General features: G+C 39.5%; 3 protein-coding genes across 6 annotated transcripts in view; 1 reads left to right on the forward strand and 2 right to left on the reverse strand.

Annotated features, from left to right (window-relative positions):
- LOC134800238 (transport and Golgi organization protein 2) overlaps positions 1–2,525 on the reverse strand; it is a 99,470-nt gene extending 96,945 nt beyond the window's left edge. The window contains exons 1-5 of one of the 3 annotated variants that reach the window (XM_063772742.1): positions 2,336–2,525; positions 1,655–1,798; positions 1,393–1,506; positions 1,177–1,297; positions 39–257 (exon numbers count right to left, since the gene is read on the reverse strand). In XM_063772742.1, coding sequence (XP_063628812.1) covers positions 39–257; positions 1,177–1,297; positions 1,393–1,506; positions 1,655–1,793 — 593 coding nt within the window. In that variant the 5' untranslated portion in view covers positions 1,794–1,798; positions 2,336–2,525. Of the gene's footprint in view, positions 1–38; positions 258–1,176; positions 1,298–1,392; positions 1,507–1,654; positions 1,799–1,990; positions 2,102–2,168; positions 2,192–2,335 lie in introns of those variants that run through there. The other 2 variants (XM_063772743.1, XM_063772741.1) reach the window with 2 other exon arrangements.
- A 508-nt stretch (positions 2,526–3,033) lies between these two features.
- Positions 3,034–13,518, forward strand: LOC134800172 (zinc finger and BTB domain-containing protein 24-like). The gene is made up of 11 exons (XM_063772651.1): positions 3,034–3,194; positions 3,262–3,541; positions 3,888–4,050; positions 4,651–4,727; positions 4,824–4,954; positions 5,694–5,836; positions 6,675–7,579; positions 7,901–8,067; positions 8,197–8,306; positions 8,996–9,100; positions 13,383–13,518. The coding sequence occupies exons 1-11, from the start codon at positions 3,162–3,164 to the stop codon at positions 13,393–13,395; spliced, it is 2,127 nt and encodes a 708-aa protein (XP_063628721.1). The 5' UTR covers positions 3,034–3,161; the 3' UTR covers positions 13,396–13,518.
- A 299-nt stretch (positions 13,519–13,817) lies between these two features.
- The window catches only part of LOC134800167 (Fanconi anemia group J protein homolog), a 106,978-nt gene continuing 99,131 nt past the window's right edge, over positions 13,818–21,664 (reverse strand). Inside the window, exons 15-19 of one of the 2 annotated variants that reach the window (XM_063772644.1) lie at positions 20,821–20,914; positions 19,546–19,659; positions 18,083–18,207; positions 17,052–17,178; positions 13,818–15,389 (exon numbers count right to left, since the gene is read on the reverse strand). In XM_063772644.1, the coding sequence (XP_063628714.1) occupies positions 15,291–15,389; positions 17,052–17,178; positions 18,083–18,207; positions 19,546–19,659; positions 20,821–20,914 (559 nt within the window). In that variant the 3' untranslated portion in view covers positions 13,818–15,290. Of the gene's footprint in view, positions 15,390–17,051; positions 17,179–18,082; positions 18,208–19,277; positions 19,392–19,545; positions 19,660–20,820; positions 20,915–21,664 lie in introns of both variants that reach the window. The other variant, XM_063772642.1, reaches the window with a different exon arrangement.

The following is a 21,664-nucleotide window of genomic DNA, read 5'->3' on the forward strand; positions in this document are numbered from 1 at the left end:
TAGGCCGATAATGACTGTTGAAGAAACTAGTTACTCACGGTTCCTTTGATTTCAACAATGTAAGCAACTCCTCTACCAACTGCTGCTTCTGCGCAACCTTATTGAGCCTACTGCATATATCATAAAGGGCCCTCCTGCCCGTTACAGCCTTTGTTAGGGGCTTCTCAGGGAGACTGTTTGAGAAACCCAGGCATGTGTTCTCCCAGGTCTGCAGTTGGTTTGTAGAGTTTGTATATGTGTTCACTTTGGTATTATTTCTGAAATATAAAGCATAGATGGTTGTGTACTCAGCTTGAAATGGACCAATTCTAGAAGGTAAGTATTGAAATTAGCCTGTATAATATTAGTTAGTTGGTACATAGTTAACATAGTATGTATTAACCTTTTCGACGCCGTGTCAAACACAAAAGCTGTCACGCGGATGCCACGTCACCGAAGTGTCAAAACAGAAATTGAACTTTATGCATATGCACGTAGGTCTATGTTGCTCTGTGACCGATTAATCGGTCTTTGGCGTTGAACCTGCGGTCATTGGCGTCCAAAAGGTTAATTCGGTTTCATAACTTTTACGTCACCCTACGCTACGCGAGGAGAAAATCTCACTTCCTGGCCAAGGCAAGACGTATATAAAACTTTAGACAAACCACGGGCGGTAATTCGTAAAGCCCCAGATCGCATATTTATGCAAACACCTGCGATCTGGAGCATTTACGAATTCACCTCCCTAGGTATGTAATGTACTATAACTTCAACTCGTCCTTTGACGTAGGCCTGCTCCATAGCTTTCCATTTGTTTCTTTCTTTTGCTGTTTGCATGCATTTACCTCCTCCTATTCTTTTTAGATCATTCGACCATCTAAATTTTCGTGGACCACTCTTTCTTTTATTATATCTTGGATACCACTCTTTTTCTCTCATCATATGGACAGGCCGTCCAGCGCCATTTTTGTTCTTTTATTATTTTAGTCATTGTTTTTGATTTTGCCTTGATTATGGACAATTTGATTCTGTCTCTAAATTTTATATTAAGTATGCTTCTTTCCATATGGTTTTTAGAAGGTAAGTAATGACAATGAATGCCAATTTACTTAAATAAAACATATAAGGATGGCCATATATCGGCACTAAGGTAAGATGTCTAATTAATATTACATACATTTCTGTAAGTTAACATACCCAAACTCATAAGTTACTAAAACAAATTGATTTGTTTCTTTAACATAGTCCTCTTTTGTCTTGATGTATTCCTCAATAGACAAATCACATTGCACATAATCTGTAACCAATCTGCCTCTACCTGCAAAACACAAAAAGTTTTTATATAGCATTACGAGCAAGTAACTCCAAAATAGTTAGAATCAATTTATGGATAGTGATTATAAAGATAGTTACTTTTTGCATCTGCCCTGTCATTATATGGCACATTCAGGAGAACCCCAAGCTTCCTCCTTTGTGGAGATATGGCCAGCCAAGTGCCATCACCATCAGGGGCTCCCAAATCCCGACCTGCGGACAGTACATGTCAGTCATGTTTTAATTACTGATATTTCACAAAAAAAATAGCATTGAAATTGTTGATTCAATACTATAAATTGATTAAATGTTAATTTATTCAGAATAATGTTCTTATTCTAAGTTCAACAATTCAGATTACCTGCTACAACATTGGAGTCATTCCACAGGGACATGTTAAGTGCTGACCGATCATAATACTCGTCTCGGTTCTCCGCTACAATCAGCTGGTAGTCACTCTCCGCATCATTATCACCACAGTATGAAAACAGTATACACATTTTTGCTGAAACATAAACAGAAATAACTTGAAACGGTTTATTTGAATCAATAAATGTTTATTCACAAACCAGCAAACAAATTGCCTGATGGTAAGCAATTACTGTCGCCCATGGATACCCGCAACACCAGAGGGGTTAGTGGTCAAAGCATGCGTATGCACTATGCATTTATTTGCAAAGTACAAGTAGGCTATTACCACAAGGAGTCAGAAGCTGACACTGCAAACGTCGAGATAGTGGCCTGCTCCAACGTCCAAATATAGAGGATAAATACTGCATCCCAGGTATCATTGCAGCGTTATAAGAAATCTTAATTCAAACAAGTAACCGACGTGAGCTGGTTCTCAGTAACTTAATTATTTACAATTAAATTACCTTTGAGTTGAAGCTTTCTTGATTTAGTTACAATAAACACTTGTATGCCTTATTGAGTTTATTGTGAGGCTTAGTCAATTTGTGTTATAATGTTCTATAATATAATATTTATTATCAGTAAGTAAAGTAATGATAACGGGATTGAATTTCAAACATTAGGTATTTACCTTTGTCTAAGCCAAAAGATATTGCTGATGCACAATACAATGGAAATAGCGTCGTTTGATAAATGTTAAATGCAAATTATTACAGTAATATAATGGAATTACATTATATGTATGCTTTTATTTATTCACTAAATAAACAGCGAATTCGTCAAATACAATACAAATCGTACAAACAGCACACTGCTCAGCTGATTGAGCTGATAGTGACACTAGTGACAGAGGGATGGTTGTTGTAGAAAAAAATTTATAAGGAGTTTTACACACTACTCGATGTTCTACGTTAGTTAATGCCGTAGCAGACTACTACACTGCACCGCGATCTCACGTAACGATAGTAGTGTGTAAGGTGGTATGGCCGCCGTACGTGATATAATATACTTGGTCAAGCAGATCTTGTCAGTAGAAAAAGGCGGCAAATTTGAAAAATGTAGGCGCGAAGGGATATCGTCCCATAGAAAATTTGTATTTCGCGCCTTTTTTTACTGACAAGATTAGCTTGACCGTCTATAGCTATAAGTTAGAGCGAGAAAAATATATTTTGACCGCACCACGGTCATGGTGCGTTGCAGTAGTCTGTTACGGCTTTTACGGTCGTGCAAAAAACTTTTATACCTGTAATTTATGTTATGCCCGGGGCTCGCTCATCTGGCAACATTTTCACTGATATGTGTCAGCAGTCAGGTCAGGTCAGTCAGTCAGTCACCATTTTTGTTGTATTGTTGTGAATTTATTTCTATTTATTTATTAAGTGGTGTATAAAAAAAACCTGTAATATGCTTCATAGGGAGAAATATATTTAAACGAAGTGTGGCTGCAAGAATAAGTTATGGATTCGACGCTATCCTTCTTTAGTCTACCAGTAAGTAGTGTTTCCTTTTTATGCAATCGACTATATAGTCATCATTAATAACATTTATCTCGCTCAGTTTGTAGATTCCGAGAGTGCTGAATTGGCGCTAAATATCAAGAACGTGAATCCAGACTGTGGTTATGAGGAGCTTCACTCCAGCTTGCCTTCACACAGCGGCTTGCTCGGGCACGACGATGTGTTGGCCCAGTTCCTGTCACCAGACGAGCCGCTGGAGGAGCCCGACCTCAACGGCCCCGCCACCTTGCACTGCGAGATATGTCAGAAAAAGTTTGACAATGCTAAGAAGTACTATGGTCATCTTAGAATACATTCCAAGGGCAATGCTTGGGTCTGTGGTACGTTATTGCTATATATGTAATTACCTGGATTCGTTTACCTGCTAATAACAAAGAGACATATGCGAAGCGGACCCCAGCTCCCATGAGCTGTGGCAAAATGCCGGGATAACGCGAGGAAAATGATGATGAACAAAGAGACATATGGCTCAGTTTGTTTTAGTTTTTTGAAATTGAAGTCATAAACAGAACGCACAACTATTTAATTAGTTAACACAGTGGTTCTCGTGGAGCCCTAATAGAGGCTTTGCTTTGCCTAGGGGTCTACGCAGCACACTTTGAGAATGAGTTAACAAATTACTTTAATAAGCCATAAACATTGATTTGTGTGTGACATGTATTTCAGACAAGTGCCCGGACCAGAAGTTTGCCACTAAGCAGCACCTCATGAAGCACAGTCTCAGCCACAAGCCCCTGGAGCGAGTGTGGCGATGCCAGCACTGCAGCCTGTCTTTTGAGGCCCTATGGAGGCTCCAGCAGCATCTCTTCTCCACCCATTTGGAGTACAGGTAAAAACAGTAAGACTCTATTTCCAAGATTAGAATAAGCTTCTTACCGATATTATTATGTCAACTCTCTTAACAAACATAAAACATACTATGGATATTATATTAAGAGTTCATGAATAAAAACCGGGCAAGTGCGAGTCGTACTCGCGCACGAAGGGTTCCGTACCATAATGCAAAAAAAAACGAAAAAAAAAGCAAAAAAAAAACCGTCACCCATCCAAGTACTGACCACTCCCGACGTTGCTTAACTTTGGTCAAAAATCACGTTTGTTGTATGGGAGCCCCATTTAAATCTTTATTTAATCTGTTTTTAGTATTTGTTGTTATAGCGGCAACAGAAATACATCATCTGTGAAAATTTCAACTGTCTAGCTATCACGGTTCGTGAGATACAGCCTGGTGACAGACAGACGGACGGACGGACGGACTGACGGACGGATGGACGGACGGACAGCGAAGTCTTAGTAATAGGGTCCCGTTTTACCCTTTGGGTACGGAACCCTAAAAAGGGCAATTGAGTGTTGTGGTGATATACTATAATATTATTTACTGGATAAGTATTTAACAGATATCAGCCCATTCATTTTTTTTCTGTTTCAGGCCCCACAAATGTGATGAATGTGAAAAAGCTTTCCATAAAAAATCTGATTTAAGGAGGCATAAAGACATGCATAGCAGTAAGAATATTGTTTATAATATAGTTTTTTTTTATACACCTACAAAACATCCTTAAAAACAAGATTAAATGTAAAATGTATAAATTATTTTTGCAGATATAAGGAAATTCACCTGTTCAGTATGTGAGATGGACTTCAAAGACAAGTGTAATCTTAAGAGGCATATGTTAACGCACACCAACGAGAAGCCCTACTGCTGTGCAGGCTGCGGCAATAGGTATAAACAGGTATGAAACCTGCTCATTACAGCTTACTGATTGAACACTAAGGTTCATCATGTATATTGTGTTTGCGGTTGATACTTTCATTACTATTTTGTTATTTACTTAATTTTACTACACAAAAGAAAACACATCATATTTAAAATGAACTTTATGTTTTAAGGCATTCTCTTCTAGTCTACCTTAAGGTAGACTGGTAGAGTATGTGGTTACCACTAGCCTTAGAGCATTTAGTAACTAGAGACGTCATCACTGTCATTTTCTTTACGAAACAGTCTGCCGATTTCTGCGCGGGAGGGGACGTCAAATGTATTGCTATTTCTACATGATTTGTACGTAACGTACAGATAGACATGTCAGTCCATACAAAAGTTTGCACATTTGTGCAAGTTTCTTAGCAGAGGAGTAAGCTCTTAAAGGCGACTCCAGTTATTAAATGCTCTAAGCCACTAGCCTACTTCACATTTTGTCATTTTACTTTCAGAACACTAGTCCCTATTAGATATTAGATTTGTGACGTAATCTATTCAACCTACTATTTTTTCCATTAATGGCTTTTACTCTTAGCTTATACTTATATGCCAGTGAATTTTGCCAATGTCAACTTTTGACTTATGAAGATAATGTTTGGTAAAACCTACTAATGTCCACACTATTTTAACTGACTCATAACCCTTATTGCTAACACATAAGGTCTACTGTGTTGCTAGAAAAAGTAGAATTAAACTGATTTCACATTTTTCAGTTGGCATCCATGAAGAGGCACAGTGTGAAGTGCCCCAAAAATCAGAACAACATAATTGTGGACCCCAAAGTCCGGAAGAACCACTGCAGAGTGTGCGGCATGATGTTTCAGTACAAGAGTGCTTTATTAGAACATTGCGTCAGGTAATTGACATAGACATTTATTCATAATATTTTAAATATTACATGTCAGGCATTATTCAGTTATTGTTAGCGAAATGGAAAAGGCCTACTAAGGCCTATTCCATTTCGCTGGCTCAATATTACAAAGTTCTATGTTACATTTTCAAGATAGTTGAAATTCGACTTAATGTCACTATGATAATGTTCAAATTTCAGTTTGATAAAAGTGAAATATAGAACCCTGTAATATTGGGCCAGTGGTTTGATGGCTGCGTTTAATATAATAGCAATATTCCTACAGAGTAAAATGTTGACCAGGTTGCTTTTTATAAAGCTACAAAATGCAAGTTTACAGGCGTAAAACGCGAGGGGCGTTATGAGCAGTGTTGCTGTTTGAGACTTGTAAATTCTACTTCTACTCTATTCCTACTATATTATATTATTATTATTTATTCTTCTATTTCTACTTTTTTTTTCTTTCTTTTTTTCTTTTGTGACTTGTAGCTTTCTATAATCCAACATTAACTTTACGATATGGTTCGATTAACCAAGATTCCAACTGTGCCTGTAATAAATAAACAAAACGGACAAGTGCGAGTCGGACTCGCCCACCGAGGGTCCCGTACTTTTTAGTATTTGTTGTTATAGCGGCAAAACAAATACATCATCAGTGAAAATTTCAACTGTCTAGCTATCAAGGTTCATGAGGTGCAGCCTGGTGACAGACAGACGGACAGTGGAGTCTTAGTAATAGGTTCCCGTTTTTACCCTTTGGGTACGGAACCCTAACTAGAGAGCCATTACGAGGGTGGCATTTATTACAAACCCTCAATAAATAAGTTCCTATATTTTTCTACAGGCAACACACAAACCCTCCCGGCGCCACCAACCCCCCCGCCACGGTGGAGCCCGACAAGCCCCACGTGCAGCTCACCATGGACCATAACCGTCTCGACACCATCGTCGACGACATCCTCGCCGCCGAGGACGACTACCTCTCCCTCTCGCACAACAACATCCTCAACTACAACCAGAACGAGATACAAGATAACAATGATAACCTAATGCATGTAGAATTCTTAAAAGCAATGAATCAGTTGCACAGTCTTGATGATGAACTGTTTTATAACGATTTAGATTTAGACAACTTCCAAGCCTCACATATATTTAACATGAATACTAATGATATGGATTACGGAGATAAAAATGGAGAGATTCTATTCGATTTCGCTGATAACGGGAGAAGTATGGATCAAGATATAATGAATGTGCTCTCCGATGCAGTCCCGCAGACAACTAAGACTGAACCTGTACAAAATCCACCGGTCTCAGTTAACGAATGTGCGACCATTTTTGAAAGTGATGTAGATTTAGAAGCCAGTACAAATCTAGCGGCTAATTTAAATCAGTTGATTGGCGAGAATAACGTTCATTACGTTTCAACGGAGGATGATGACACGTTTATAATTAGTTTAAACAGTGCTATAGATGCTGAACAGTTGACGGATATGTTGAATATAGGAGTTGAATTAGTTGAAAATAATGAAGAGAGAGCACCAGAAGTACCGGAACTGGATAAGACTGATTATCACATAGATGAGCCGATTGTAGTGAAAATTGAAGAACCTGTACTCAATAATGAAGTGCCTAATGATAACAAGGAAAATGTTTTAGTAAAGCCAAAGATAAAGAAATGCACTTTATTTATATGCCAAACGTGTAATAAAGTATTTAAAAAGAAGGAAAATTATAAGTCGCATAAAGGTAAGTTATTTAATTTGAATATTCATATCACAATTTTAACATTTTATCGTAATTTTGCCAAAACAATCAAATGATTACTTAAGTAGTTTTTTACTAAAACATATGGAGAGCTCTGTTCATCTATTATGGTTCGACGGTATATTTAAAGACTAAACAGACCTTGGCTACCGGTTGATATCATATGCTTCTTATCACGTCACAGATGGGAAAGCCGCAATGTACCAAGGCCTTAACCATAGAATGTAGTACATACAACCAGTCAACGTTAAAAGGCTTTCAAGAGCGCAATCAATGTGTCTGACCCTACGTTACATGTTTTAGCGACTCACAACCCGTCACTACGTGCTCACCGCTGCCGCTCGTGCGGTCTCCGCTTCAGCTACCGCTCCACGCTCAACAAGCACCGCGCCGCGCACGAGCGCAGGCCCAAGCGGCAGGTCCCTTGCGAGCGCACGGGGTGTGGGAAGGTGTACGACGCGGCGTGGAAGGTTGGTGGTTATCTCGGGCGCACTAAATGCTTATTAGTTTTCAGACGTATGTAATGTACTATAAAATAAAGGCTTCGTCACAGTTCTATAATATTTATTTATTTTATTAATGTCTGTTATTTTTTGCAGTTGAAAAACCACGTAGAGCGCGACCACGAAAAGCTGACGCCGTACAAATGCGACAGACAGGGTTGCGGCAAGAGGTTCTACAAGCAGTGCGACCTGCAGAAACATGACAGGTATGCATGCTTACTTTCACCTTAAGGGACCCACTGATTAACAGTCCGCCGGACGGTATCGACCTGTCAGTTAGAACCAAATTTTGACAGATCCAGACAACTGACAGGCCGATACCGTCCGGCGGACTGTTAATCCGTGGGCCCCTTTAAATATTCACATGCATTATGATTCGATAAAGTAACTTCGCTTTCACATTGCATTCCGTAAGGGCCAATAGCACAGAATAAGTAATAGTACTACCGTACAGAAAGGAAACTTCCTACAAAACCGAAGTTTGACAGCGGTTCAGGGTCATGCTGTCCCTTTCTAATATATGGCATTATCCTTTTCTGCTATTTAGGGTTGTCAAGTTGTGTCAACCCTAATAATTGCTCGGAGCAATGCTGAGCCGAACGGAGCCGAGTTTGCCCGAAGTCAGGAGTTTCGCATCCCTGCCAATAGGGAATATTACGCAAAACTCTGCGTTGAAGGCGTTACTAGCACAAACAGATGAAGCTACGCCAAAAATACGTTGATAGCCTATACTTAACGCAATACCAACTGGCGACTGAGATCATAATGCTATCTCCTTTTGTTAAGACCAATATTCTCCTTTGACCAACCAAGAGTAAAAGAGATGGCATTATGACCGGACTCGCCACTTAGTTTTGCGTTAAGTATAATAATAAAGATAACAAAATGTTCTTAGGTTCCACTCCGGCGAGCGGCCGTACTCGTGCGACATCTGCCAGCGCGCCTTCCAGCAGATCTCGCATCTGAAGCGCCATATACGGACCGTCGACTGCACTCACCAGTGAGTTACCTGCCTTCTTCCTTTTTTTTAGGGTTCCGTACCCCAAGGGTAAAAACGTAAGACCCCTCTGTCCGTCCGTCTGTCTGTCTCTCACCAGGCTGTATAGTGATAGAGCTTAGCGAAAAGAAACTGCATTTTTGGCAGAAAGCAAGCCGCTTTGCCCAGTGATACTAGGGACCAATCTGAATGATTTCATCCGAGGAAACACAAATTTCATTCACTAGAATTCAAGATGGCGGACCTTTTCCAAAATGGCGGCTGCAATATTTTAAAAAATTATAGACACAAAACGGCTGTACCGATTTTAATGATTGATATATCGATCAATTCGTATTGACACTTGTAATCGAATAAACAAAAAGGCGTTTAAGAAATTAAAGATGGCGGCCGAATATTAAGAAAATTGTGTTTTTTTTCTTTAATTTTTTTCCTTCTAATGAAAATAACAACTAAATATTATATAATATGATCACATATTCTTTCATTTAAATGAAACCTGATAATATTATCTGCAAAATAAAAAAAAAATCTTAACAATCGGTTGAGTAGTTTTTGAACTATACGCATTTCAAAAAGCGCGTAACTGCCGTCCGAAAGGGCCCGCTCGCGCGGCTCGCGTCAAAACTTTAAATCATCAAAATTCTCATTTTGATGATTTAAAGGTAAAAAAGAACTGAAAACATATTTACTTTATTTATTGAGCTATAAATAAATAAATAAATTCTATTTCTGCTTATTATTTGTGACCATCACGGGAAAAGTTATGGCGGCTGGCGCTTACGTCGCTTAGCACCGCAATAGTATTGGAGCGGCGTTAATAATAGCGTAAGCGCCATCCGCCCTAAGGTACCTATACCCGTGGGTTCAAATTTATTCCTCTTTATCATCTTCGTCCGATGTGGATGAACTGAAAGAAAAGAAAATTCATATGAAATCAGAACAAAATATACCTAATATAATTAAATTAAATATATAGAGATGAACTACGCCAAACTAACTTCCATTACTATTTCAATGTGTGTAGTATTGAAATAGTAATGGAGGGGCGGGACAGTTTGGCGTGGTTTATCTATAAGTACCTTTCGTTTTTGCAGTGCAGTTGCCTTTGCAAGTGCTGCATTGCACTGTGCAGGGTAGACCCACCCTCCGACACGTGCTGCGCATTGTTTTGCAGCCTTTTTTACAGCCGCAATGGTCCAGGTATAATAATTCACGCCACATCGCCCTAGCATCAGACCATTGCTATTCCCAACTGCCATTAGATGACTTCCAACCCCAAGAGGATGGCAATGGCACAGAGGCATCATCAAGAATAAGGGCATATCACCCCATAAGTGGCCTGCTTGATATGTGAGACGGAGCGCGTGTTTATGTAATGCTGCCGATGTTGGTGGGATGCTGGTTACCAATTTCTTTTTAGTAGCAAATAGCTCCTTGCGTACCAAGTTGTCCGACGAATGTGCTATTTGTGGGTCATATAGGTAGCAGGTGAACTTTTCCGGCATAGCCATGATTTCTTCAGGAAGGCTTTGTAATGGCTGCGATATTTGTTTCAAAGCTGGTGTAACTTCAGGGTGTGACCACCACGTTTTGAAGCAAGACTTATTTCCTTTTGTATGGAAGTAAGAAGTAGTGTCACACCCTGTAGAGGCGTGAAAGTCACGAAGAGCGGTTGATCTGTCAGGACCCAAAACATTTACTATTTTATGAACATCGCCATAACGGCGTTATTTGCAGTCCCAGTTAGTAGCCATAACTCTTGCAGGCCACTCTCAATTTAAGTTTGATGATATGATATCAACACCAAAACATCTGTATCGGAAGATCGAATCAAAATACGCCTAATTCCCTGTTCTGCCTGATCTTATGAATAGGAACACATGCGGAAGAAGCTGATGGCCGCATCGTACTTCACGCAAAAGATCAGGCAGAACAGGGAATTAGGCGTATTTTGATTAGATCTTCCGATACAGATGTTTTGGTGTTATTGATATCATATCATCAATCTTCAATTGATAGTGGCCTGCAAGAGTTATGGCTACTAACTGGGACTGCAAATAAACGCCGTTATGGCGATGTTCATAAAATAGCAAATACTTTGGGTCCTGACAGATCAACCGCTCTTCGTGGCGTGAACGCCTCTACAGGGTGTGACACTACTTCTTACTTCCATACAAAAGGAAAGAAGTCTTGCTTCAAAACGTGGTTGTTACACCCTGAAGTTACACCAACTTTGAAAGAAATATCGCAGCCATTACAAAGCCTTCCTGAAGAAATCATGGCTGTGCTGTAAAAGTTCACCTGCTACTTATATGACCCACAAATATCACATTCGTCGGACAACTTGGTACGCAAGGAGCTATTTGCTACTAAAAATAAATTGGTAACCAGCATCCCACCAACATCGGCAGCATTACATAAACACGCGCTCCGTCTCACATATCAAGCAGGCCACTTATGGGGTGATATGCCCTTATTCTTGATGATGCCTCTGTGCCATTGCCATCCTCTTGGGGTTGGAAGTCATCTAATGGCAGTTGGGAATAGCAATGGTCTGATGCTAGGGCGATGTGGCGTGAATTATCATACCTGGACCATTGCGGCTGTAAAAAAGGCTGCAAAACAATGCGCAGCACGTGTCGGAGGGTGGGTCTACCCTGCACAGTGCAATGCAGCACTTGCAAAAACAAAAGGTACTTATAGATAAACCACGCCAAACTGTCCCGCCCTCCATTACTATTTCAATACTACACACATTGAAATAGTATTGGAGGGGCGGGACAGTTTGGCGTAGTTCATTCTATATATTTAATTTAATTATATTAGGTATATTTTGATCTGATTTCATATGAATTTTCTTTTCTTTCAGTTCAACCACATCGGGCAAAGATGATAGAGAGGAATAAATTTGAACCCACTGGTATAGGTACCTTAGGGCGGATGGCGCTTACGCTATTATTAACGCCGCTCCAATACTATTGCGGTGCTAAGCGACGTAAGCGCCAGCCGCTATACCTTTTCCCGTGATGGTCACAAATAATAAGCAGAAATACAATTTATTTATTTATTTATAGCTCAATAAATAAAGTAATTATGTTTGCAGTTCTTTTTTTACCTTTAAATCATCAAAGTTCTCAGTTTTGACGCGAGCCGCGCGAGCGGGCCGTTTCGAACGGCAGTTACGCGCTTTTTGAAATGCGTATAGTTCAAAAACTACTCAACGGATTGTTAAGATTATTTTTTTATTTTGCAGATAATATTATCAGGTTTCATTTAAATGTAAGAATATGTGAACATATTATAGAATATTTAGTTGTTATTTTCATTAGAAGGAAAAAAATTAAAGAAAAAAAACACAATTTTCTTAATATTCGGCCGCCATCTTTAATTTCTTAAATGCCATATTTTTTATTCGATTACAAGTGTCAATACGAATTGATCGATATATCAATCACTAAAATCGGTGCAGCCGTTTTGTGTCTATAATTTTTTTAAATATTGCAGCCGCCATTTTGAAAAAGGTCCGCCATCTTGAATTCTAGTGAATGAAATCTGTGTTTCCTCGGATAAAATCATTCAGATTGGTCCCTAGTATCACTGAGTAAAGCGGCTTGCTTTCTGCCAAAAATGCAGCTTTCGATGTAAATATCGCCGTAAGCCCTACTACTAGTAACTCAAGAACCATGATAGCTACAGTTGAAATTTACACAGATTATGTATTTCTGTTGCCGCTATAACAACACAATATCTGGGAGATCGAGCTTTGCTCGGAAAACATAAAAACTCAATAATGCGCGTTTTCCCAGAGATAAGACCTAGCTAGATCGATTTATCGCCCCCGAAAACCGTCATATAGCAAATTTCTGTCTGTCTGTAATCAAGTATTGCAAGTTAAATTTGACCCATTTCCCGATTTCCGAGAGCTGAAAATTTGCATACATATGTAAACCGGACGATAATACAATAATATGATGGCATCGAGCTGATCTGATGATGGAGACAGGAAGTAGCCATGGTAACTCTGTGATAAAACAACGCAACGCAAACTAATTGTGTTTGGGGTTTTTAGAATTGTCTCGATGAGTATCTGTTGCCTGTGGAAAGAAAAGTACAGTCAGCGATAAAAGATTGAAATGTTTGCCAAAAACTTATTATCCTGTTACCTTCCGTTGGGATGTGGGGCTCATATATTTGCACTGATTTCGGTCCAGAGTTAGTCCAGAGAGAATTGTACTTAGTGAAAAGCTGAAACAAGTTTCAAGTCACGTTTATTTATTTTCAGCGCACATCGATGACGATTCCGGAGCTCCACTAGTTTAATTAGGAATACTATACTTAATACCAATACTGTGATAACGCCCTTTGTTAATATAATATTAATTATGACTATTAAATATACTTGAATATAGTATGTATATTTTTTTCATTCTTTAAGTACCTAAATTTCAGGTTTTATAGCATGGATTTCTTTTTTGCACAGTATACAATTTTTATTCAGGGTTTGAAAACTATCTTTTATAGGAAGAGAAACAATGTATGTAAAACATGTTTTATTGTAATAAAAATTCGTTTACAACTTTTAAACTTCATTGAATGATTACAATCAACTTACAACTATGTACCTTATTTACATTTTATAAAATTAAAATTATGTTTAGGTATGCTATTATATAGCACACACAAAACAAACTACTCAAAAAACAAAATTACCCTAACTTTTTCTTTAGGAGAGGTGACATTATTTTTTCCTCTAACATTCAACTCAAAAACAAAATTGATTTGAAACAAAGATTTGTCTACATTGAAAATTTGCGTGAAAACACATTCTTTTTGTATGAGATCGCTTGTGAAACTTTATTTTTCACAAACGTTACCGCAATACGTGTTCTCTTATTTTACTATTGTGACTTTAAAGTAAATTCAATGTGGCTAATTCCGTCATAGGGTCTATTCCGTCCATTAGCGTTTTTCTCGAACAACGAACAACATTGATAATTTCGTCGACAAAGCAGCGATTGCTTTTAGTTTCAGCAATCAAAAACAAATGGTGTTTTTTCCTACGATTGATAATCAAAGAAATACACGCTCGTGGACGGAATAGTCCCTATGACGGAATTAGCCACATTGACCGTAGGTGTTTTAAGATGGCACTTAAGGTTTACAGGATTGTAACTATCGTATATAATCTGGCCCACCATTTCAGCCACTAAAAAGGCGCGAAAAAATGGACAGCGAGCTGTATAATTGAATGAATTCACAATGGTGACTTCATTGGTGTGCAAAGTGTTTTCAATTTTAGAATTTCTTGTCTTTTTAAATTATTTTTAACCACCAAAGACATCATTAGACGGACATTTTCATTTTAACTTGCACTTTAAAGCGCGACTTAAGTCGTGTTTCAGTAACGTCTAACCGTTACATTACTGACAAAATGTATGGGATTTGACATTGACCGTCAGTTTTGTAACGATTGCTAACCGGCCGTTAATGGTACACGGTTAAGTGAAAATGCCCAGACACGCGCGGCTTCAGCCCAATATCCTAAACCTCAGTTTTCGAAAAGGTTTACGATGACGCGTCGCAGACGGGCGTGTCGTTCAAAGGGAATGATTTGTAATATTTAACCCTTCTTTGCATGGTGATGGAAATTCCCATCATAACATTGTCCTATGAAATAAAGGTGCTTTCGGAGGTGATTGATATTTATTTTTAAGACTGTCAACTTTCAACACTAATCCATTTTCTGATTTTTTACATAAATTTACGCAGTATTTGAATTTATAAAAATTACATTTGTTTTAAGACGAAATGTCGGAAAACCTGGAAAAAGCCAGAGGGTAATGATTTTTAGTATGTGATTTTGGGCCTTTTTTTCGGGTTTTGTATTTGTCTTATATATCTCTTATACGATATGTATTTGTCTTATACGATTTTTCATATATATCTTACTGAATATTATTTATTTACATAAATATGATTTAGCCTATGCAACTTCTAGCACTGATTTTGCACTATAAATCGATGTTAATTTTTTTTACTATTTTTCCCAGAATCAGCAAACAATTACGTGACACATAATATTAATTTCGGGCAAAAATAAAAAAAACATGTAAAGAGGGGTTAATGAAAACACCTATATCCCGTCTGTGCCCGGCGGGGACAAATGGGAATACACCGTTCAAAGGGCGTTTCAGTCTTCCTCATCCCGCAGCGTCATGCCTCGCATGAAATCCTCCAGGCTGTGGTCGCTGTTGACCAGGCTCTCGTACGTGTGGTGGTTGTTGCCCAGCTGTATATAACAACATATTTTTCACATCACCTATTCGGAAAAAGGCTTTTTCTTCCCCGCTAGGAGGGATCAAAGTGGCACTTTTCCTCCCTGCTAGGCTAGGGGGGATCAAAGTAGCACTTTTCTGTTCTAGGACACCGTTTTTGTTATTTTTTGCATTCTTTTTTTTAGCTTGAATAATATTTAGAAACATAATAATTGTGTCAACACTAAGATTTTTTTATTTTCCTCATAGTTAGTATATGTACTGCCGAAGCAAGTACGTGTACGTATGTGAAAAGCAGTATGTGTCACACGGTATCAAAATTATTTCGTCTTGGGCGTTAACACTTAAATCCCTCATTACGCTCAGGATTCTACTTTAGAATCCATCGCTTCATTCAGGATTCAATGTACGCCCTTGACGGAAATATATAATTTTGATCCATTGTAATACAAACTACTATAGTTAATTGCAGTATTTTTTACAAAAATATAATAAAATACCTGCGTTTGACGCTGACATTAAATAGTGTGGTTGTTTTATGCGATAAGCGCAGCGTTGAACGCATGCGATCAAAGGAGTGTAGGAAAAATTACATTTTATATCAGATAATCTAATGCCACTATATTGTTTTACGCGGTAAACGAAGCGGTGAGCGCATTGTCATTTTTCATACATTCCGTTAACGCATGCATTCAACGCTGCGTTTATCGCATAAAACAACCGCGCGCTAGAATGTTCGAACAACGTAATACGTATGCAGTTCAAGGTTATTGGAGTTTTTAATTAGAAATATTGGTTAATTTTTTTAGCTCCAGTAAGCGTTCTAAAGGGGCCCACAGATTACCAGTTCGCCGGACGATATCAGCCTGTCAGTTGTTCGAAGCTGTCAAATTTTGCGTTTAACTGACAGGCTGATATCGTCCGGCGAACTGGTAATCTGTGGGCCCCTTAAGTGTTATTGTAATGGACCAACCCGAACCTGACAAACAGACGTCATGTTTTCTATTGTTTTAGGTTGATAATTCATCGAATGACGCTGATATTTACATGGGGTGTTCCTAACGTATTAAATCTTGTTTTTTTTATTACTACTTCCGTGGCAAATAAGCATACGGCCCGTCTGATGGTAAGCAGTCTCCGTAGCCTATGTCAGGAACAGGAGTCTCACCGGTAGGAACACAACACTGAGTAGGGTCGAACTAGTGTTATTTGCCTACGGTTTCCTGTAAGGTGGAGGTAGGTATAGTAGTTACAAGGGATCAAAATGATATATTTCCGTCAAGGGCGTACATTGAATCCCGAATGAAGCGATGGATTCTACAATAGAATCCCTCACTACGTTCGGGATTCTATTGTAGAATCCTGAGCGTAATGAGGGATTCAAGTGTTAACGCCCAAGACGTAATAATTTTGATACCGTGTGACACATACTGCTTTTCACATCAACTATGAGGAAAATAAAAAATCTTAGTGTTGACACTACAGTGTTGCCACTTTTTAATTTCTATTCTTTTTTGACAGGCTGCACATACGATGTTCATAGTTAATTATATTAATATTTTATACTGGCAATGAAATGTCCTTGAACAGAAAAGTGCCACTTTGATCCCTCCTAGCAGGGAAGAAAAATCCATTTTCTGATTAGGTGATGTGAAAAATATATAGATTGTACTCACAAAGCCCTTGACCCACTTGGAGAGGTGGTGGGTGTAGTACGGAGCCTGGAAGCGCGCGTCCAGCAGCAGCACGGCGCCCCAGTCGCCGCGGTGCCGCACGCAGCGCCCCACCGCCTGGTTCAACGCCCTGACGAAATTACACAAGAGAAATCATTTATAGTGCGACATAAAATAGTAGAAATTAAATAAAATACAACTAAAACAATTCCATACTAAATTGTTGCCATGTTTACGTCAAAAACGTGACAGTTAACCATTTGTAAGGCAGAGGGAATATATTTCGAACTTTATTTTAAAGCGATAGAATTCAATTTTGAAATATTTCTGAACCCTTATGACTTGTAAAGCCGATCTCTCAAACATGTTTGAATAAGATCGGCTCACTTTATAATTTTCGTCAACTTTACGTACGCCCACAATAATTTTCTACAATTTCTTGTCGGACTATAATAGATGTCCTTATTTGACCAGACAATCTCTTCTCAATTTAATAAAAGAACGCTTCAATTATCAGGCAGCTAAGACCCATAGATAACACTACGAGTAAAACAATAACCTAAAAATAATTCTCATGATTTTGATACCAGGGAACTTGACACCTTTTAGGAGTATTCCATGAAGTTGTCTACCATTGCCCCGTACAAACGTGAATTTAATGAGGATTGGTACGAGTTCCTTTTTCTCTGACAAATACTCAAAAGTATGACTAGAAAAATAAGTCCTAATACACACAATATAACGCGTTGGCACGTCACAGCCCGTGGAATGCTTTTTTAGTGAAAACTCTTCCTTAGTTAAGATTGCCAGATCTTTATATTTTTTATATATTTATATAATTAATATTAATAATTTTTCTCTGCCAATCTCTGTCACATGTCTATTGAATAAAATTGCACGTATTTTGTAAGACTTCTACGTTTTTATGAGCAAATCAGCTCCCAATATCTTCATTGGTCCTTCGAGCCGGATAGGTTCAGTTCAGCCCAATTTCTTGCAGAAGTTTTATTCAAAGATGAATGCACAAATGTTACCTGTACGCTTGAACTCGGAGCCATTCCCGGCTGGACAGAAGCTTTCTTTGCGCGGCGTATTTGTCGTTGTACTTCATCTTCTCCTTTACTGCCATGTCGAATGTGTTGGGGTACGGCACACCGATCTGAAACATCACTACATCTTATAAAACAAAGTCCCCCGCCGCGCCCAGTTCACGATAAACTGAAAAACTCTTGAACGGATTTTCATGGGGTTTTCACCTATCAATAGAGTGATTCTTGAGGATGGTTTAAGTATAAATTGTTAAGGTTTTGGTTACTCGTGCGAAGCCGGGGCGGGTCGCTAGTTTAGCCTGCGTACAAATTTTTGAACTTGAATTTTGTAAATAACGGTTCTAAATTCAAAATCAAAACAACTACTTCTGGGTCTCAGGAGGTTAGAATAGAATAGAATGCGTTTTTATTCATGGCAAAATAAAAGACATAACAGAAACAACACGTAACATAACATATAAGCCACGAAATGATCCCGACTCAGCATTTTGCTAGCTGGCTGGGCTAGCGCTGGTTTTTATAAGTTGTTTTCATGCTTAGTCATTGACAGATGTACAGTCAGCTGCAGAGAGAGGTGACTCCCCTGCATAGAAATATGTTCACACTCGCCGAGTACTTGTGGTAGCCCTGCAACACCGGGATACTGACCGTGATGACGGCTCGAGCCTGATGGTCCTTGAAGTCCATCCCCTCGGACACCTTGCCGCGGTACACTGCGAACAGCAGAGCTCTCGGCACTCGCCGAGTACTTGTGGTAGCCCTGCAACACCGGGATACTGACCGTGATGACGGCTCGAGCCTGATGGTCCTTGAAGTCCATCCCCTCGGACACCTTGCCGCGGTACACTGCGAACAGCAGAGCTCTCGGCACTCGCCGAGTACTTGTGGTAGCCCTGCAACACCGGGATACTGACCGTGATGACGGCTCGAGCCTGATGGTCCTTGAAGTCCATCCCCTCGGACACCTTGCCGCGGTACACTGCGAACAGCAGAGCTCTCGGCACTCGCCGAGTACTTGTGGTAGCCCTGCAACACCGGGATACTGACCGTGATGACGGCTCGAGCCTGATGGTCCTTGAAGTCCATCCCCTCGGACACCTTGCCGCGGTACACTGCGAACAGCAGAGCTCTCGGCACTCGCCGAGTACTTGTGGTAGCCCTGCAACACCGGGATACTGACCGTGATGACGGCTCGAGCCTGGTGGTCCTTGAAGTCCATCCCCTCGGACACCTTGCCGCGGTACACTGCGAACAGCAGAGCTCTCTCGGCACTCGCCGAGTACTTGTGGTAGCCCTGCAACACCGGGATACTGACCGTGATGACGGCTCGAGCCTGGTGGTCCTTGAAGTCCATCCCCTCGGACACCTTGCCGCGGTACACTGCGAACAGCAGAGCTCTCTGCACTCGCCGAGTACTTGTGGTAGCCCTGCAACACCAGGATACTGACCGTGATGACGGCTCGAGCCTGGTGGTCCTTGAAGTCCATACCCTCGGACACCTTGCCGCGGTACACTGCGAATAGCAGAGCGCCTTCCGCACTCGCCGAGTACTTGTAGTAATCCTGCAATACCAAGTGGCGAAAGCTCAATATCTAAAGGTTTTCGTTCGAATCTCTAGTTTCCCTTCTAGGTTCACAATAATCCCTCAACTCCCATCATTGCGATACCGAGTCGAGGGTTTGAGTTGTGTGGACTATGCACTATTTCTTAATACACTCTACAAGAAACTGGTGTAATCTTGCAATACTGGTCAAGAGGCAGTGTGTATCAATAGGGAATATTATTGCAATGTTCTGCCGCCAGAGTGCAGCACTAGTTTGTTTATTAAACCATAGAGTACACTTTACTAACTTAGGCCTTAAACAATTTTTTGACAAGTTTTCACTATGACATTGATGGATCAAGGCGGTTTGTTTAGAGGTGGCCTACCGCGAAACGAGAAAATCGAAATTTCGTTATCTGCCTCTCTATCGATCGAATAGGCAAGAGTGATAGAGAGACGAAATCAAAGTTTCGATTTTCGTGTATCGCGGTAGGCCCTGTGATTGCGCTTGTGACGCCCTCTATGCAGAATTTTGCGTAATATTCCCTATCCCGATCCTACGTCTGCAAGATTCTAAATATGTAGGTAGCTTAATAAAATAGGGTTCACATAGCAGTTAGTTTTATTTATTACAACTAGTCGCTACGGATTTCAATTATGATGACAATAGAACAGCAACATAAAATTACGAGCAAATAAAATGTTATAGGCATACACTATAAGCAAATTTGACCCATCTAGTAATAAGCATTAGAGATGCAACGGATAGTTGTTTGGCCATATACCGGATATTCGGCCTGACCATCGGCCGAATATTCGGTTATCGGCCGCCGAATATTCGGCCGGCGGAACTATATATACATACATTTCAGTTTTTCGGGTGCGTATTCGGGTGAGTTTCGTACTTAACATTCCACTTCACTTGCACGTGCACTCATTTCATACCTAGAAATGAGTGCACGTGCAAGTGAAGTGGAATGTTTAAATTGTTTTAAAATAATAAACGGGTACGATTATGACCGTGACTGTTTCTTAGATCCAATTTGTTTACTCCGAAATCAAGCAATTTTACTATCCGCTATCCGGCCGGATATTAAAATAATGGCCGAATAGGCCGGATACCGAATAGTAACCGAATATCCGGTGCATCTCTAATAAGCATAAGCAACTGTTAACGCACCTCCATGATATCGTTGTGATCTCTAACGTTCCTGGACTCCACGAAGACCCGTTTCGTTTGGCTCAGTTGCATCCACAACCCTGTTTCTCGCCATCTGCAAATAAGTTTCAAACAATGTTTAGCAATAATTTTATAAGTAAACTTATCTAATTGATGCCTATCTAAATGCACACTCGTAAGTTTTTCCTTTTGGTAATTAATATGTTTCTACCTGAGATACCGGATTTTCCTAGTTCAGGTAGAAATCATTGAAAAAACGCACTTTATAAGATACTCTTAACCTAATGTTAAATATATGACTATGTTTTCTAAATAAAGATATATACACCGTGTTTTTTTTGATTTCCGTTAATTTCAAGGGTGCATTCCTGAGCTTAAATCAAGTAACTTTCTCAAAGACACCGATATTCTAATTAACTCCATTTCGGGCATAATCAATAATTTATTTTTTCCTATAACGGCTCTACAAGCGTGTACACTTGCCTTAGGGCCGGTTTACATATTGATTAGTGTTTAGAATGAGTTCATACATTTGCTACTAAAGTACAATCTCGGTCGATTGATGTTCGAAATGACATTGATATGTCACAGATTTCAATTGTTTGGTTGAGTTAAATGTAATGCCCGCATTACAACAACGCTATATGCTACATTTAATTACTTTTTAAACTTAATTTTTTTATTACAAAAAGCAAAAAAAAAATATTTTTAAATTTAACTATGCCATTTAGTTCTCTTGGGGCCAGTTGCACCAACCACATTTGACAGACTGATTAACGTCAGTCGGCGCGCCCCGGCGCTTTACTATGAAACATTCTATACATACAGATTTAGCGAACACATT

The sequence above is a fragment of the Cydia splendana genome, chromosome 19, assembly GCF_910591565.1.
Source record: "Cydia splendana chromosome 19, ilCydSple1.2, whole genome shotgun sequence".
Taxonomy (NCBI): Eukaryota; Metazoa; Arthropoda; class Insecta; order Lepidoptera; family Tortricidae; genus Cydia; species Cydia splendana.